At 41.0% G+C, this 18,072-nt stretch overlaps 2 protein-coding genes across 4 annotated transcripts; both read right to left on the bottom strand.

Annotated features, from left to right (window-relative positions):
• Nucleotides 1-20: 20 nt before the first annotated feature.
• Nucleotides 21-8,984, bottom strand: slc25a34 (solute carrier family 25 member 34). The gene is made up of 6 exons (XM_085274068.1): nucleotides 8,910-8,984; nucleotides 7,760-8,515; nucleotides 4,710-4,775; nucleotides 1,752-1,904; nucleotides 1,521-1,655; nucleotides 21-1,216 (listed from the first exon to the last, which is right to left on the bottom strand). The coding sequence occupies exons 2-6, from the start codon at nucleotides 8,300-8,302 to the stop codon at nucleotides 1,046-1,048; spliced, it is 1,068 nt and encodes a 355-aa protein (XP_085130194.1). The 5' UTR covers nucleotides 8,303-8,515; nucleotides 8,910-8,984; the 3' UTR covers nucleotides 21-1,045.
• Nucleotides 8,985-10,973: 1,989 nt separating this feature from the next.
• Nucleotides 10,974-17,968, bottom strand: fbxo42 (F-box protein 42). 3 transcript variants are annotated; one of them, XM_085274067.1, is made up of 11 exons: nucleotides 17,755-17,968; nucleotides 16,568-16,850; nucleotides 16,330-16,446; nucleotides 15,622-15,756; nucleotides 14,487-14,640; nucleotides 14,271-14,381; nucleotides 13,831-13,927; nucleotides 13,612-13,668; nucleotides 13,410-13,526; nucleotides 11,571-12,601; nucleotides 10,974-11,266 (listed from the first exon to the last, which is right to left on the bottom strand). In XM_085274067.1, exons 2-11 carry the CDS (start codon nucleotides 16,842-16,844, stop codon nucleotides 11,185-11,187), a joined length of 2,178 nt encoding a protein of 725 aa, XP_085130193.1. In that variant the 5' UTR covers nucleotides 16,845-16,850; nucleotides 17,755-17,968; the 3' UTR covers nucleotides 10,974-11,184. The 3 variants fall into 3 exon arrangements, with proteins under 3 accessions (XP_085130193.1, XP_085130191.1, XP_085130192.1); XM_085274065.1 differs by having other exon boundaries at nucleotides 10,974-12,601; nucleotides 17,755-17,967; XM_085274066.1 differs by lacking the exon at nucleotides 17,755-17,968 and adding an exon at nucleotides 17,541-17,710 and having other exon boundaries at nucleotides 10,974-12,601.
• Nucleotides 17,969-18,072: the final 104 nt, after the last annotated feature.

Below are 18,072 nucleotides of genomic sequence, written 5' to 3'. Positions count from 1 at the left end.
ACAAAAACAAACCAGACAGGTTTCTTACAAAAAATCTTTATTAGGACTATTCATTGCTTTTAAAGTTTTAAGTACCAGTAGGTTAAATTTCTGCACATAAAAAATTGAAATTACAAATGTCATTCTTGGCTTTAGTTACATAAGTTCAAGTCAGTGAATTTAAAAAAAGAAAATCCCATCAGGTTGTTTTTTTTAAATACAACAGACAAGGCATCTAGACAGTGTAATAAACATGGCAAACAATTGTTTGCTTTAATGATGATGACTTGTTCTTCAAGTTGACCACATTCACACACTGATGAGTTAACAAGCAAATTCCTGCGAGACTTAAGCTTGAGGTATAAAAAAAACCCTAATCAAAAAATGTATACACTCGAGACATATTTTTAGAGAAAGATGTCTTCCAGTATGTGCGTAACATGCCAGTCTTGATTAAGTGCTTCAAGTGTTCATTTTCTGTGCTAGATGGGAGAGAAAAGCTTGCACTTAAAGTGTAAATAGTTTGACATTTTGTTCATGTTTCTTTCTGGAAAAGAGTAAGATCAGATGTTTGATATGGCACCCAGTGTCCGTTGGTTAAATATAAAGCCACAGCCAGCAGGCATGTGCTTAGCTTAGCATAAAGACTAAAAATGAAAGGCAACAGCTAGCTTGTCAGAGCTACCAGCAGCTATCAGTACCTCTAAAGTTTACCAGCATTTTATATCTGTGTGTTTAATAAAAACTGTTGAAACAACAGTTTGTTATTTTATATGCAATTATTATGCTTCTAAGGAGTTACCATTAACTATTTTATTAACTTTGCCCAGAGCTAAACTAGCTGTTTTTATGCTAAGATAAGTTAACCAGATGCTAGCTTCATATTAACCATAAAAACGTCTATGAACCATCTCATTTCACTCTCGGAAAGAAAAGTAAATAAGTTTACTTCCCAAAATGTCACACAGTTGCTTTAAATTCAGTGCTTCATTAACTGAGAGAGCACTCTAACAGCTGTAGCAGAGCCCAGTTGTGCTTTCAGTGTGCAAGTATGGGTGCTTCAGCTCTACTTATCCTTCACTGCTTGTTGCCTCATCAGATCCCAGAACAGCATGCTTAGCACCGTGTGCGGGGCCAGTCGCAGGAACACGGGGCCCATGCCTTTATACAAACCCAGCAGGCCCTCCGCTCTGCACACCTTCAGCATGCAGTCTGAAAATCCATGATACAGACGACCCTACAAAACAGATGTAAAAAACACAGCAAGTCTTTCGTGAACTGAAATAAGCTGAGTTCCTTTATAGTCACTCTACACAACACAATAAGATTCAAAGGCAGTTTCTCCTTAAATACATACCTAATATGAGAAAAAGATGAAATAATATATCTATAAAAATATATAAATTAGATGATAAAGGTCAATACAAATATATAATATAGATGAAATGATTTCATATTGCTTTTTTTAATGACGGTATGCTTTTTTTTTTAGATTGTGAAACTAATGAAAATGAGGACAACTGTGTTGAAGACAGACTCACCTTACGCAACTCATCCACCGGCTGGTTGTAGAGCCGAGTACTAATGACATCAAATGGTGTCATGGTAATGGCCACAGCAACTCCACTGACTGCAGCTGCCATCAAGACTGCGAGCCAGCTGTTTGGACTGAACCACTGAAAGGACACAAAGAAAGATGATCCGACTTTCAACGCATGGCAGCAGCTTGGTCACATATGACATAAAACCTTCGGCTCTTTAGATAACATTACCTGAGAATGTGACACCCATTCCTTAGCTGAGGTGAAGGTTGCCAGCTGGGCAGCTGATCCCACCATGACTCTAGGCACAGCCCCATTCACACCCCTCCAAAGACCAATTAAACCTTCTTTTCGATAGATGGTAACAAAGGCATCAGACACTCCCTGAAATAGAAGAAAACAAAGGCACTGGTGAGTAGAGGCTACAGATAATAACACTCAAAACCAGGTAACACTTTATAACACGGCTTGCAACTAAGGGTGTAATTCCCCTGTAATTAAATGGGATTTAAATTGCATTTAATTGCATTTACCTACAAATATTCAAAGGTAGGTACACTAGAATAAGAGGGTAACAAGTCAGGTTTTTACAGGAAAAAAAGAAATAATTATTCTGTAAGTTTATTCTTTATTTAAAATCTCTTTTTGTCACGGTTCTGGGTCTTTCTGACCCAGCTTTTTGAGTTCTTGTGTTTTTTCTTGGTCCTTTGTTGTACTGTCTTTGTTATTTCCCTAGGTTTCAGTTATGGTTATCATGAGTTTAGTTCTTAAGTTTAGTAATATGGCTTCACTGTGTTCCATGATGTCTACTGTGCCTTTCTGTACCATGTTTCAGGTTCCAATGTTCTGTCTCCCCAGTCCCTGTTAAGTTTACATGTCTGGAGTTCAGTCAGTGTGTTTCCTGTTTTACTTTGAAGGTCCGTGTCTCATGTCAGTGTTTCTAGTTTTGCTTCCCTTGTCTCGTCCAGCCTGATTACTCCCAGCTGTGCTCTCCTTCTGTGTCTCATTCCCTCGTTATCCCTCAGTGTATTTAAGCCCTGTGTTTCGCTTTGTCAGTGGTGTAGTCTCCCTCATGGCTGTGTGGCCATGTCCCTTAGTTAGCCATGTCCCTTAGTTAGCCATGTCCCTTAGTTAGCCATGTCCCTTAGTTAGCCATGTCCCTTAGTTAGCCATGTCCCTTAGTTAGCCATGTCCCTTAGTTGGCCATGTCCCTTAGTTGGCCATGTCCCTTAGTTAGCCATGTCCCAGTTTAGTTTTTGTGACATTCTGCAATAAAGCAGCTTTTTGAGTTTAATTCCTGTGTGGTAAGTTTTGCGTTTGGGTCCTTCTCCTGCCTGCACACAGCCAAAACATGACACTTTTACTAAAATTTGTGAACAAGAATTTGCGAAAATGAATACCTTAGTAAAAGTATTTGTCTAAAGCCAGAAATAAAGGTAATAATATTCAGGCAAAACATTCAGGCAGCCTGAAGTAACTTCATGCAACCCATTTAAATTTGCCTTGAATACATTAAGTCAGACCATCACTTTCTGTTTTTGTTAATTCTGCAGCTGATTTCAGGAGGAATTAGCTGCACATTTGAACATACACATGTATGTATGGAGCTGTATTTATTAACCTTTGATAATGCATTCATTTTGGCACTGTTTTTGATACGCTTTTCAGTTGGAGCCTGATCAATCCTGGCATTGCCAACTTAGAATACAGGACATGCCACTGATAGCTGAACCTGGCCATTCAGTATATTCAGGTGACCTCATTCTTTGGGCACATATCACTGGTGTAGACTTGACCAGCTGAAGCATCTGCAGGTTATAACACTGCCCCTGCAGGTTCTTGCAGCAGGCCCTGAGCAGGCATGATGGGTGCATCACTTCATCTGCCTCTCTTCTTACGTTGATGGAGACATCACTGGGGAAGAGGATAAATCTGGACTATTTAGACCACACGATCTGTTTCTATTGTTCCTGCCTTTTTTCCCCTGAGAGCACTCTTAGCACTTTTAATTTTAATTTTTATGTTTATTTAAGCATTGTCTGACAGTATGTTTGCACAAAATACCGCAGCAATTTCCTAATGTTGTAAACCTGCTCAACATTTGGCAATAAAACCCTTTCTGATTCTGATAAGCCTTAAAAAGATTCAGCGATTTGTTTTTAGTCCACCGAGTTTGCTTCACATCATGTGTGTTTGCAAATGTACTTTCAGTGTTAGACATATCCATGACTTGTGCTGATGACTTTTTTTATGATCTGATTTTACCAGATGTTTAAAGGATCTCCAATCACGATCACTTTTTTCCAACCACATTTCTTCCTTTTTTGAAAATTGAGTGTTTAATGAACCTTCTGAATAATAATAAAAAAATTAATATCAATTAGCATATTTTAGTTTTAATTTGCTAGCTCTGGCATTTCGGACAGCTTTTATCCAGGTTTTGGTAGTTTCAGTAATCACCTTAGTTGTCTTTGCTTGATGAAGGCAAATAATTTAACCCATCTTTTCCACAACCACATGATGCGTCTTCTGATATGGTTGTTTGAGAAATGAGAAGCAGCTCACTACATCAGTTAGGTTTAAATAACCTGTATCCAGCTTAGCCATATTAATTATTGCAGTAAATATCCAGTGGAAGGCTCTTATTGGTTTGCTTAAGTAAATATAGGTGGAGCCTTTTTCTTTTGGCCGGGCAGATTATATGATCTGATGGTTAAAGGGCAGACACGTACTGTTTAAACACCATGCGTCTGCAGTTTTACTGTGCTTCTCTATAATTTAACTTATACTTTTAGTTTTATACTCTCACCACACTGCATTTTAGAGAAAAATATTAAATACATGTCAAATACAAGTTGTATCCATTTTTTGTTGAAAACACAGGTACATAATGTTATTGATACGCAGTGCTTATAATGACCATTTTCTCCTCAGGTGCCAACAATTAACGTTTTCATTATCAGCTTTCTATCTTGGTATGTCATATTAATGGGAGTGTTATGGGCTTCAAATTTTAATTACCAAATGAACACCTGATAAAAAAAAAAAAGCACAATTATTATACTATAGCACATAGTTTACACCATCCTGGCCAGTTATTGTACTTTAATACACCTGTACTGACATCTTTAAACATTGAAACAGCTGGTAAGATATTCTTGTGTTTTATGTGAAATGTGTCCGTCTTACCAGGTGGTTATGCTGGTGACCTACTGCAATGGCTGCCACAGTCTGAGCCTGCAGATGGGTTTTCACCTATGAAGAAAACACAGCAAGCACGTTTTAAAATGCATTCAGGCTTATGGTTAGTGTTCAGCAGCGAGTTTCACTTAATGCTTTGCTGAAACAGAGTTCAAAGTGCACAGAGCACCAGACTTGTCACCAAGTCATTTGTTAGAATGAGTTGTGTGAGGATACCCGATAACCCTGCTAATATTCACAGGAAGGAGTTACACAACGTGCAGATCGTCAGGAGCTGGTCAAATACAGGATTCGGTGATTCATTCGCACTTTCCTTGAAAAGGAAGTTTTTTTTCTTCTTGTGAAATCATGATACATTTCATGTAAAACAAAAACGCCTAAATAAAAAAGGAGAAGAAGCTTCATCGTTTCCTTCTTGATATCAGATATGGTGTCAGTAAAATAACCTTTACTGCCTGCCGGCAGCACACAGAAGGACCCACAACATACTGTATAGGTTTGGCAGCAGCAGGCGGAAAGAAAAACATTCAGGATATATTTAGTGACCGTGATATAAATACGTCATCAGACAGTATCGTCTTTCCATGACCGTCCAGAAAGCTTAAATGGACTTGGATGTATTGACTGGCAGCTGAGGCAGAAAAACAACAAAAAGAGTGGTACAGTTGTAGAAATGCAGAGGACATAAATCGAGTGATGGTGAAGTTTGACACTGGTGTGAAAGTGATGTTTTTTGGAGAGCATGTAGACGGACTGCTAAGAAAATGCACACTCTGATTTAAACTGGAGATCATACTGCGTTTTGAAGACTTTCTAAATGACCTAGATCTATGATCTATGAACATCTATGTGATCAAGCAAACACTGGGCAAAAACAGCTTGAAGACCTTTGAGGTGTCTTTGAAAATGGTCTGGGGTCTCTTTCTTTGCCCTTCAGTTCAAATGCAGACAGTTGGGTCTGTATTTTAGTTTTTCTTTTCTTTCAAGTTCATTTCATTTTACTGTCCTTTCATTAAGCCACTGAAATTTATTTTCCCCTCTTTAACTTTCCATTTAGTCAAGTTAGTCTGAAAGCGTTGCTGGTCTCTCACTAACCAGATTCCACCACATGATTTCAGGGGAATTTCCAAAGTTAGTCTTTTTGGAACACAATTCCCTAGTTGTATAATTATTCTGCTGCAGACGTTCAGGAAGGAAACAAAGGGTGGAGGGTGGGGGCAGATTTTATACTGGAAATACTGGAAAAACAATTCTTTGGAAGAATTTCACATCATTTCAAATGCAAGCTCCTAGAATTTTCTTCGAATAAACAATTTTTACAGCAACTGAAAATTGCTCCAATATAGACTTACTAGCCACTTCAAGTACACCTTGCTACTACTGGGCTGCAAACCTGTTTTGCCTTCTGAAGTGTCTTCATTCTTGCTTCTTGCACTGCAGGAAGCAGGCATAAGAACATGTCTACAATGTGGTCTTAAAGGGATGGACAAGAGAAGCAACAACATGCAGGCAGGCTGTGGTGTTTAAATGATGCCCCGTTGGTATATCCTCCACATTGTTACATCACCACCAGGTAGGATGAATCCACGCTTTCGTGTTGTTTGCATTAAATTCTGACCCTACCATCTGAACATTGCAGCAGAAATGCAGTCTCAAAGACAAGGCAATGTTTTTTCAGTCTTCTGTGATTCAGTTTTGATAAACTTGTGTGAATTGTATCCCCAGAGATGCTCTTGTGCATATTTTGGGTTTAAAAGGTGGTTATTTGAGCTATTGTTGCCTTCCTTTCAGCTGAAACCGGTCTCCATTTTCACACAGAGAACTACAGCTCACTGGATATTTCTTTTTCAGACCATTCATTTTAAAGTCAAAAGATGGCTATGTGGGAAAATCCCAACAGATCAGCAGTACTCAGACCAGCTCGTCTGACACCAGTAACAACATTCAAAGTCATGTAAATCACTTTTCTTCCCAATGCTGAGGATCAGTTTGAACTTCACTCGGTCATCTGAACCACATCTACACCTACAGACCATGATGTATTTGAATGTTGAATGTGACTATTCCTTTAATGTATAAATATCCTGTTGCGTAATTAGGAAGTGAGCACAAAGGATGGGAGTTCACTTTTGTCTCTTCTTTTTTAAATCTATGGGCGAGTAGATGGTAAATATTTGTCTCTCTCCCTCTCTCCCCATATATGTAATTTAAAATTATTACATACATTTGCAATGTATGTGATTCTGTTCGTTTTTTGTTTGTTTTGTTTTTGTGCTAATAATGAATAAGAACTGTTGAATATCAAAAAAAGAGAGAAATATCCTGTTGTAACATATTACTCGTGTTTATGGAAAATCCTTTGTGTTACACTGTGATACAAGTTTAGAAGTGTGTTGATGTTTTTTTGCTGCGGATCACAGTTTAACAATGAGTGACCTAGTTAGTTCCTGAGAGTTTGTCATCCAGGCCACACATCTAGTGGGAGATCTAATGCTTCTGTTACTTCTGCTTTAACGTGATTAGAACACACTGTTTTCAGTCACTTTGAATAAAAAGACCTTTCTGGAAAAAATATCAGAGGACTGAATAAAAAGGATTTAAGAAAGTGCCACACATGAAGCAAACATGATTGTTTCTTCTCTTAATTCTCTCATATTTGGCGTCAGATGCCCAGACCACCTCAGCATTGGATAGATGGATTTGGCCTTTTCTTTTCATATGTTGAGACTGTACAGATTTGTCTTAAAAAATCATTAATGCAAAAGATCCTAAAAAGTCAATTCATTTACATTAATACATATTGTAATGGGGATGCTCACAGGTAGACACTTCATTTGAATTAAAAGAGTCACAAAAAAAACTTAACCAAAACAAAGCAGATATTTTAAATTAATTTTAATGATGCACAAAAGCCAAATCAGTGGCAGACCACTAAAGGAGTTTATCTCTATGGAGCTTCATGTTTTATTGAGATACCTTCCTCTGGAAACAATGACTATAGAAGAAACTATAAAAAGGAGAAACTTTAATAAACTTACCAGATAGGCAGGAGAAGCTATGAAGGCACCCAGAGCTCCAGCACCTGCCCCTGACAGCAGACTCCCCCCATGGAAAGAAGTGATCCCCAGAGCTTCACAGTAGGAGTACGAGCCCAGCCTCACACCGTTCATCACACCCTGGTAGATGAGCCCAGCTGAGAGCCCCTTCTGCAGGCCCCGTAGCCCATCCGTGCGGCCCACCACCCAGAGCGCCTGCAAGACCCCGCGGTAGTGTCTCTGGTAGGATCCCCGAGCACAAAGCTCCCCCTGTAGCTGCAGACGGGTTTTCACCACCTCCAGAGGATTGGTGAACACACAGGCTGCGCAGCAGGCAAGAGCGCCCAGGGCGAAGTCTAGTGGAGGCCAGACTGCAGGAGGCGGCGGCAAGGGGCCAAAGACCCCACAGGGGACCGTCAACACGGTGGGTGAAATCCTCTGGGAAGGCTGTGGAGCAAACATAGACTCTTCGGGCGAAGTGTTCAGCAGCTGAGTGCTACTCATCGCTGAGAAGTGATCTTCACAGTTTGCCTTAACAGTACTCATGATGGCTTTCCTCCCCTTGCCTCAGTGTGATAGGAGCAGGGAAAGTACTTGGTAGAGTACAGTAAAGTCAAAGACAGAAGCTACCGACTCCTGCGATTACTCATTTAGCATCTGCTTTACACGTTCGTCCTGTGACTCGCAGGCTCACAGTGTCCTCCTGGACTCACTTTCATTAACTTTCTTCACTGTCATTCTGTTCTAATGAGGCACCATCTGCAAGAGATCATGCAAACATTTTAAGCAAGCTTCAGGTATGACACCCAAATCCAGCCTTGCAAGTCAGGAGAGTGACTCTCCTTTTTTTCCAGGAAAGAAAAAGCTGTCAGATATATTTAGGTTCCTCCTTGCAGGACAAACATTGTAAAAGCCTCTCTCTTGTTCTTTGACTCTGGGAGCTTTCGGCACACTGAAGTTCATTCATTCAATACTACAACTGACCCAGAAACAGATTTAAGAGTAAACACACCAGATAATCTGACATTCATAAAACATACAAGCACACAAAAATGCTCAGAACAAGTATCAGAGACAGCCACGTGGAAATATAAAACTTTTCTGAGAGTCTTTTTCTGTGGTTATAAAAATCTTAGTTGATAATGACACTCACAGTTTTCATTGATCCCGTGCAGTTCCATTCTCCCTCTCTGCTCCATTCTTGTAAACATGTGTCTCAGCACATTCATTGTCACAGTCCCCTCCTTCTGATTCTGGTCAGAGCCAATAACGTTTCAGGCCTTTGTGCCACCTCACCATTTCCCTGAGTGCGCACGAATGGGTTGGCTGTGCTGTGAAACTGCCCCTGCTCTGGTCCTATAGGAGCTCTCTGGGTAAAAGGTTATTGTTGGTCAGAGAGAGGGAGAGCTGAAGCGTCTGAGGCCCGGGAGAGCAAATGCTGTGTGTGAGCTATCAAAACAAGGTTAAGCTGCTAAAGACCACATGGATAATCTTGGAAGCAAAACAAAGGGACATATGCACTGCTTTTACTTTTGCGCTTCTTCCATCTTATATTTATCTTTTTATTTGTTTTAGAAAGTTTTTCAGTATTCAGATTTATTCAGTAGAGGAAAACCGATGTGGTTGATCGCTTTAAAATTGACGAACCCTCTGAAAAAGAAAAGAAAATGAGCCGTAAGTGCTAATTGGAGAAAGTTTTAAATCAATTATCTGCCGACTTTTTTGTGCTGTATGACAAAAACTCAGCCACTAGAGGCCGACTTTTTGTAAAGTTCAGATCAGACACCTGAGGTGGATCCAAGTTCCCTGTTCATCTTAATGAACCACCTGCCACCTTTAGTAATTTTTGGACCTTTTGTTTACATTAGTTTATGTAGCAGTCAGAGAGCAGCAGGCTTCTTCTTATAAAGGCTAAGAAGGGCCAACATTTAGAGGTTGTGATATCAGAATCAGAATACTTTATTGATCCCTGGGGGAAATTATTTTTTTGTTACAGTGCTCCATTATAAACAAACATTAACAAGACAGACAATACGCTAATTAAGAATAGTACTATATATATATATATATATATATATATATATATATATATACATACATAAAGTCACTTATTAATAAATAGCTGAAAAAAGTTGTAGCAGTAAACAGTGTGTTAAGTGGATGCGTTGTACAGGGAGATGGCCACAGGCAGGAAAGATTTCCTGTGTCGTTCAGTGGTGCTTTTTGGTAATCTCAGTCTCTCACTGAACGTGCTCCTGTGACTGACCAGCATGTCATGGAGTGGGTGGGAGGTGTTATCCAACATTGTCTTTATTTTGGACAACATCCGCCTCTCCGACACCACCTTGAGGGAGTCCAGCTCCATCCCCACAACATTACTGGCCTTACAGATTAGTTTATTGAGTCTGTTGGCATCTGCTACCCTCAGCCTGCTCCCCCAGCATGCAACAGCATAGAGGATCGCACTGGCCACAACAGACTCATAGAAAATCCTAAGCATATAAAACCCACCTTATTTAGATGTGAAACCACTACTGAATTCACAATGTTGAAATGTATACCACTATGTTTTTTTGTCCACCCAACAGACACTTTATCAAGTACACCTTGCTTGTACTGGGCTAGACCCCCTTTTCTAGCCCAGTACAAGCAAGGTGCCTTTATCATCTTTGATATCAGGTAGGATGGATTAATGCTTTTATGTTGTTTGCACCAAATTAAAGCCCTACTAATCTTAATGTCCCAGCATAAGTCCACAGTCAACAGGCCAGGTAGTGTTTTTTCCCCAATTTTCTATTGTCCATTTTTAGTGAGTCCATGCAAACTTGTGCCTCTTCTTGGGAGTGATGCTCGGTGTGGTCGTATGCTGCTGTAGCCCATCTGCTTTAAGGTTTGTGCATTCATCATGTGTAATCAGTGGCTATTTGAATTACTGTTGCCTGCCTATCAGAGGAAATAAAAGTTAAAGATTCTAATTTTGACTCGACTTCTAATTAAAGTGAAGAAGTATTTAACTATTAGAAAAAAAAAAATTAAACTTCACATTAATGGTTTCAGCTGTTTCCTTAGGTTTGTGTAACTTCAAAGTTTATTCTCCAGTTTGATGACAACTGCTGAAATGATCGAAAGCTTCAACACAATTATGACTGCAAGCTGAGCTTGTTTAAGCTACAACAGCAGCAATGTTTAAAGACAAACAAGAATTTTGAGACTGTCACTGAGCAGACATGGAGGCCTTTATTGTTTAACTATATTCATAGTACAGTGCCACATCTCTCATCCACTGTAGCCCCCGTCACACACATTAATCAACAACTTTTAACCACCATCGTGCACACACATACACATACACACACACACTCACACTGTTTTCAATGTAAACATTGCAGGCTTAAAGAGTGATACAAAAAGCAGGTAGACAGTTTCTGTCAACAGCGTCCGCTCTTCCAGACGTACTCTAAGAGTTCAGAGGATGATGACACAAAAAATAAAAATTTTCTGGTTGTTCTTCTAGGGAACAAAAAAAAAAAAAAAAGAAGAAGTCAAATTTTCTCCCATCACTGTGGTCTCATACTCACACACTCACAGGATTCTCATTCAAGAAAATGGTTTTATCAAAGTGTACTTAAAGTGTTTTCTTTTGAATGCTTGCAGTAGGCAGAAGGGGGAAATAGTGAATTTCTGAAGTGAAATATCTAGCAATGATTATGTTCTTTATTCATAATCCTTCCTACAGGAAAAAGGCCTTGTGTGTCAGTTCCCTTGTGTGGTCACAGGATGAACATCTTCTCAATCCCGTCTGGAGCTGCATTACCTTTTAGCGCGTACAAAGTACAAGGCGTTGGTTTTAGGGTAGTATTTCACATTCTGTTTTTTGTCCATGAGGCCTCCAAAGATGATGAGCTCTCCCCTGCCCTGTACCACAGTGTGAAGGCTGGTCTCCGGTGGTCCTGTGACTGCAGGTGGAGTCCCGTTCCCATAAACTCTCCAAGACACTACCCCAGCAGACTTGGCTCGGGACACATCGAGCACATACATCTGCATGGGCTTGCAGTTGAGAGACTGGTACAGAGGTTTGCCTACGTTCAGGCTCTGCGGCGGATGATGACCGAGACGCCTCGCAATAGGCGGGATAGCATGTCCATCGGCTCCAGCCACCTGAGGAGGACTGGAGGAGGATGACGGAGGGGTTCCTGGAGGACCTGCTCCACCTCCAGGAGAAGGCCCCTGTGTCTGAAGGGAAGACGATGATGATGAAGACGGTACAGATGAGGAAGATTTGTTTTTCACTGCCTCCAGCCCTCGTCGTAAGGCAGCAGGGGACACTGCACCTGGTGGGGTGCATGGGGAGCCTGAGGGAGGTGTATGCAGGCCGTTGGTGCTGGGGACCTCAGGATGGTGAGCAGCAGAGGGGGGAGACTCCCATCCATAGTCAGTGGAGGAAGGCAGGTGAGGACGAGAGGGAGGAGATGCAGCCTGGGCTGGGCTGGTCCGTGGGGAAGGGGAGGATCCATTTATTAAGGGAGGAAGAGGAGGGCTTTCTGGGCCTTGTGAAGGAGATGGCTGCTGAGAGGAGGACGGGCTCCCGTCTCTGGCACCACCTCTCGCTGAAGGCCGAGGTCTCAGAGTGCCCCATCGGCCATTTACACACGGAGCCTCTTCAACAGCTCCCAGAACAACACCGGCAGCACCGCTCCGAACAGGAGACTGAGAGCGCAGGGAAGGAGGTTCAGGGCCCAGAGGGGCAGGTGTGGCACTTATGGGGGAGGGCCGAGAGTTAAGACTTGGGCTTAGCGGTGCCCGCCCAGATGGAGCCTGTGAGAAGACCACCACACACTGGCCCACCTTGTGTGTAAAAAAAGAACAAGTTGGGAAGAAGAAGCATTAGTGAACACTGTTTACAAGTATTCACAAAACTCAGGAGTGTACTATAAAGAGACATACTGGGTTAAGGAGGTATTTTGAAGGTAAAGTCAAAGAATGACTTTATGTTTTTTGTTTTTAACCTGGTCACAACAGTACCTTAAGATGAAGGCAGAACTGACCAGGGAACGTTTGTTTTAGAGTTTTCCAAAAAAAAAAAAAAAAAAAAATCAGTTTCAAATGTCTCAACCTTTACCGATTACTTTCAAGGTAACCTGTTCCAAGTGCCATATAGATTATCTTAAACATACACCGATCAGAGGCATAACATTATGACCACCTGCCTAATACTGTGTTGGTCCCACTTTTGCCCTGACCCACCCACAGGCATGCACTCGACTACACCTGTCCTTTAAGTCTTGTAAGCTGTAAGGTGGGCCACCATGTGTAGGACATGTTTGTCCAACACATTGAACAGATGCTCGATCGGATTGAGATCTGGGGAATTTGGAGAGCAAGTTAACACCTCAAATTCGCCTTTTAGCTCCTCAAACCATTCCTGACCCATTTTTTCTTTGTGGCAGGGGTGGACAGGGGTCAGCATGAACACATTGACTGGTCTGCAGCTATACAGCCCCATGCGCAAAAACTGTGATCCTCTGTGTATCCTAACAACTTTGTCAGAACCTGCATCAGTGACCATAATATTATGCAGTGTATATTATACATGCAACCTACGTGCTTTGTAACACACACCTTTAATTGATGGCTAAGTCACACACACACTCACCCTACATGCTGGGTGACACCACAACTCTGGGGCCCCATGGTCCTCGTTTTCCACCTGCAGCTGCTGCCACCTCCATGGTAGTGCATCCATGTGGAGAAGCCAGGCATCTTTAAGAAGCTATGATTAGGGGAAAAAAACAAACAAATCAGTTCTCATGTTTAAAGGACCTGTTTTAAAACTGGAAAGAAAGAATAAAACTTACTGCATTCGGACCACCACATCCTCCCAAGATGAGCAGCGTCTGATCGTCTATCACAATCTAATGAATAAACATTTGAAGAGCATCATTTATTTCACATATAAAACATAGATGGACTTTTCTGGCACCTTTAGTAAATGCACAAAGAGACAAGTCAAAGTCAAAACTTCCACAGGGCTGTTAAAATGATTAAGCATCCCTGTTTAAATACTGAAGCCTTACTTGTGACTGGCCGCCTCGTGGGTGTGGTGATGGTCCAGATATGGGCGGTTTGGACCAGGACCACTGCTCCAGGTCGAGAACCCACACTTCATTACTCCTGTCATAACCAAAAGAGGACCAGTGGAAATTTTCATTCAGTAATACATCCCTGTTCATAACATCTAAATCTAAAAGGATTAGTAATCTATATTGAAATATAATTCCTGAGAGTCGAGTGTGGGAAGATTTACTGTACTTGGGAACAGTGATTACTGCCGTCTAAGATCACAGTCTGTACAACACATTGTTTCAGATCTAATTTAATTTGTTTCACATGTGTTAACCAACCAAGCGAAGCCTTTACAATGGCAACCTATTAACACCACTGTAGTTTAAATAAGCAAAAATTTAGACTAGTCTTTCTAATTGCATGCAGTCAATTACAAATAAAACCTTCTTACATCTGACGTGCTCCTAAAGATCCCCCGAACACTATCATGTTGTTTCCTATTACAGATGAAGAATGGCCTGCCATAGGTGGAGGTCCATGTGTCGTTACTATACAGTTCCACCTGAGACAGAGGAAAAAACAAAGTATATGGAAAAAGAAGACAATAATAATGAAATGTTTAAACTAGTTCATATTTGGCCACCATGTGTCAGTCACTCCTTCTCACCAGTTCTTTGAAGGAGAGTAGGTGTGGATTTCATCAAAAAAACGTTCTGGTTGGTGTAGTGGATAAGGGCTGGGGCGAGTCCATCCCCCAAACAGCACTAACAGATCTTTGTGCATCACTAGAGTCGCTCCAGCTTTAGGAGATGGATAAGAGCCTGTTTAAAGGAAATAAAACAATAATTATTGGAAAATAAGTATGCCAGATTTTTAAATAAGTCATCAATTACACATACATATCAGAAACTGTTTCCTCTTTGCTTTAACTCATACATTGTATAATTAAATCTGCTATTAAGCATCTGACTATTGTTCTCTCTAGCATGTCCTGCTGAATATGGGTGACTGGTCTTCAAAGATTTTTGACAGAAAATTGTGAAAGAGTGGAGTTTGACCCAAACCGTGAGATGAGATGTTATACCTCAAGGATGTAGCATTAATTATACAATAATTACATTTAGGAAAATAAAACAAATATAAACAGGCAGATCTGTAACCTAAACTCATCCAAACCAAACAATTTACCTGGCATCTCAACATGAAAAATCAGTTTTAAGATTAAAAACATGTTAACATAATGAGAATTATAGGAGCAGTAATTATGAGAAAATTGCCACCATGGATGGGACTAACAGTTTTGTCAAACTTTGTGCTGTAGCGGGGACACTTTAAATGACCATTAAAAACATGTTGAACTGTTTACTACACTCTATAAACCAAGGCAGAACCATTATGTTGCCATAGCAATACATCAAATAGGTAGGTTGCACTTTAGAGACTGGTTGGAGAACTATCCCCGTCCCCCACCCACCCACATCAACAGTAACCAGACAACTATGTTGGATATCTAGGTAAACCAAACTGTAACTACCCAAATGTATCTAAAAATCATAGCTTGTGTTCCCCAGGTTGAAATTCTGACCCAATCACATTTTCACCCAGATGTTGCTGACTTTTTCTCTTTATACTATCTCACTCCACTTCCTACAAGTATTTTCTCAGAGAGCCAACTCAACCTTTCAAGGAAACTGTCCCCACACAGCTCCCCTTACATAAGAAGCTACTTGTTTCCAGAACAGTTGTAAAAGGGGTTACAACCTCTGATTTGTGTTGTTCTTACCAGCCTGTGAAATTGTTACCTGAGGCCAAAGGGCGGATCCACTCCTTGCTGTTGAGGTCAAGTCTCCATAGGTCATTGAAGGCAGCATTGCAGCTACTCTGAGTGCAACCCCCAAACACATACATGGACTGATTTGAGTCATAATAACATGCACCTGCAACCCGCAAGAAGAGAGAATAAATACCCAGGGTGTATAGTTAAAGTCTCTGCACACAATGCTTTAAGGATCATCCTGTTCTTTATGAGATGGCACCAACAGCTTGTCTGACACTACATTTAAACCACTGTAATTAAAAGGGTTTATATTTGTATTACTCCAAGTGGCCTATTATGACAGTGACATAGCACAAATCAGCATTTTAAGATTTCAAAACAAAACTGATGAAAGAACATTTCACTTCAAATGCAGCTGGTGAAGAAAGAAAATGAAAAAAAATGAAGTTGCTAATAATCTATTTTAAGACGAGCAGTAGTCTATACGTGGATTAAATGTCTGATGCTGCTCTTTTCATGAGTCATCTACCACAGACTGAAAGCCCTTTTTAATTGCTGTACATTAAACTTATAATCTGATCCATACTTTAAATTACAGCCAAACATTTAGAGGCTTCAGATCCATTAAAATGAAGTGGCATTTTATTTTGACTTGTAGGAAATAGACACACCAACCTATAAGTGGGACAAAATGCTTTTGACATGAACCATGGTAAAAGGGTCATATACTAACTGTGTGAAAAGCGCTGAGTGATGGGAGTTCCTGGATATGGGTATGTGCGACTTTCCCACTGGATATTACCCTCCTGGACAGCTCTCAAAAATCCATGGTAACACTGATAGGCAACACCTAGTTAGCAGAGAAAGTGTTCAAGAAACAGAAGGCAGAAAAGTGGAGAAAGCAGATTCTAAGCAAAGATAAACAAGCATCCACCTTATGATTAAATATTATGCAAACATGAGCGGCGTACCTTTAATGAGACGGTACCACTGCTTACAAACGAGTGCAGCGGTCTTGTGCTCCTGGTAAGGTGAGAGGAAGGACAGAATATACTCTAGAACTTCCTCCGGCAGCTCCACCATTGTCCTCCCTTCTCCTTTGGCACCACTGTCCATGTTCCCTTCTTGACAGGAGGACCCCATCTTTGCTTCCACTTCCTCCGTTATCCCAGCAGGCTCTGAACCTTCATCCTCTGTATCCATGGCAACATGTCCTCCTCCATCTTCATTGTCAGGGGAACGGGACATTATTGTCTGTTGAGACATTGGGAGACAGGCTATTGATGCTAAGGGGACTATTTTGAATCAACTAGATTTAATTGTGCTCTACACATTCTTACTGGAATCCACATTTTACAGATGCCTGTATGACTGATTCACTCAGCCTAAACATAGAGAGGGTGAAGGCTTTAAATTGGAAGAGATCTGCTCCTAGCCAAGAAACCCAATGACACTGCAAAGCTGCAATCAGCATAAAATTAGCGCTTGACGACCTTAAGTGTGATATCCACTGTTTAGAACGGTTGGAGTCCTTTCTTTGAGTATCTGGTCTGTCCACACCGGACGTTTCAGTTATATCATTAGCTACATCTAATTAGCTGCCGTTAGCCATCACATTATAATGCAATACTGGGTAGCTAGTGCTAATTATCGCCTAAAGCTAACTCACGATATTAGGGGAAGTAACGTCATATTTCATAAGGCTAAATGAGCTTTGATTTTTGCTACAAACTGCAATTTATCCAACTAACCAACCGGCTAATGGTACCGTATTGTGACCAAGAAAAAATATTTTGTGCTAGCTTTGGCTAACGCTAGTCAACTTGTCATGAGCATCCACGCTAACGTTAGCTAACATAAAAAGAACCTTTTGGCTAGCGGTGTCAAAGAAAAGGTGCATTTTCTCGACAACACCTCTGCTTTAAACAGCATAAAATCGCTCACTTCTTAGCTGTCTTGTCGACACGACATCCTCTCAGGTCAGCAGCCTTATTTGGTGTTACCACCCTCCTAACTGACGAGCTAGTCGAAACCTTCAGTCTTCTGCTAATAATCTTTGCTAACGCTAGCTCAACCACAGGCTATGTGTAATGTCAGTTTCCTTCTTTATTATACGCTGTCAGCTTCTCTCGGTGACTACGCCAGATTTGTCTTGTACCGTTGTTTAAGACGTATTCTTTTCAGGGCTCTGAGTGTGAAGCTTTCCTCTCCTCCTCCTCCCCGTTATCAGCTCCAAAGATTCCTCTGCAGCCTCCAAACAGTCGCCATCTTCCGCTGTGAACAGCGACCTCCTCCGCAGCTCAGCGACGCTCCGGTAGCCGCTAACCGTCTGTGGTACCAGGGTGGGTCCTCAGCCCCAAACAGCCGCCCAGGGCAACACGCTGTATGTGACCGTGGTATGGAAGCCTTTTTCAGCCATTCAATTATTAATTACTTTTTTTTTTAAATTAAAAGCTAAGTTGAAATTTTGAGTAAT

This window comes from Mchenga conophoros, linkage group LG5 (genome assembly GCF_057382185.1).
Source record: "Mchenga conophoros isolate Kocher_MC1m ecotype Shallow Benthic linkage group LG5, M_conophoros_male_GT1.1, whole genome shotgun sequence".
NCBI lineage: Eukaryota > Metazoa > Chordata > Actinopteri > Cichliformes > Cichlidae > Mchenga > Mchenga conophoros.
This window is presented reverse-complemented; position numbering and strand designations above follow the sequence as displayed.

What these genes read in the sequence shown, in the direction of transcription:
- slc25a34 (XM_085274068.1), bottom strand. Translation starts at nt 8,302, where the DNA reads ATGAGTACTGTTAAGGCAAACTGTGAAGATCACTTCTCAGCGATGAGT. An exon ending in GTCACCAGCATAACCACCTG is followed by an intron (nt 1,905 to 4,709) that starts GTAAGACGGACA and finishes CTTCTATTTCAG; the next exon opens with GGAGTGTCTGATGCCTTTGT. An exon ending in AATGGGTGTCACATTCTCAG is followed by an intron (nt 1,656 to 1,751) that starts GTAATGTTATCT and finishes GTGTCCTTTCAG; the next exon opens with TGGTTCAGTCCAAACAGCTG.
- fbxo42 (XM_085274067.1), bottom strand. Translation starts at nt 16,844, where the DNA reads ATGTCCCGTTCCCCTGACAATGAAGATGGAGGAGGACATGTTGCCATG. An exon ending in GTGGTACCGTCTCATTAAAG is followed by an intron (nt 16,447 to 16,567) that starts GTACGCCGCTCA and finishes TCTGCTAACTAG; the next exon opens with GTGTTGCCTATCAGTGTTAC. An exon ending in CACGAGGCGGCCAGTCACAA is followed by an intron (nt 13,669 to 13,830) that starts GTAAGGCTTCAG and finishes TTTATTCATTAG; the next exon opens with ATTGTGATAGACGATCAGAC.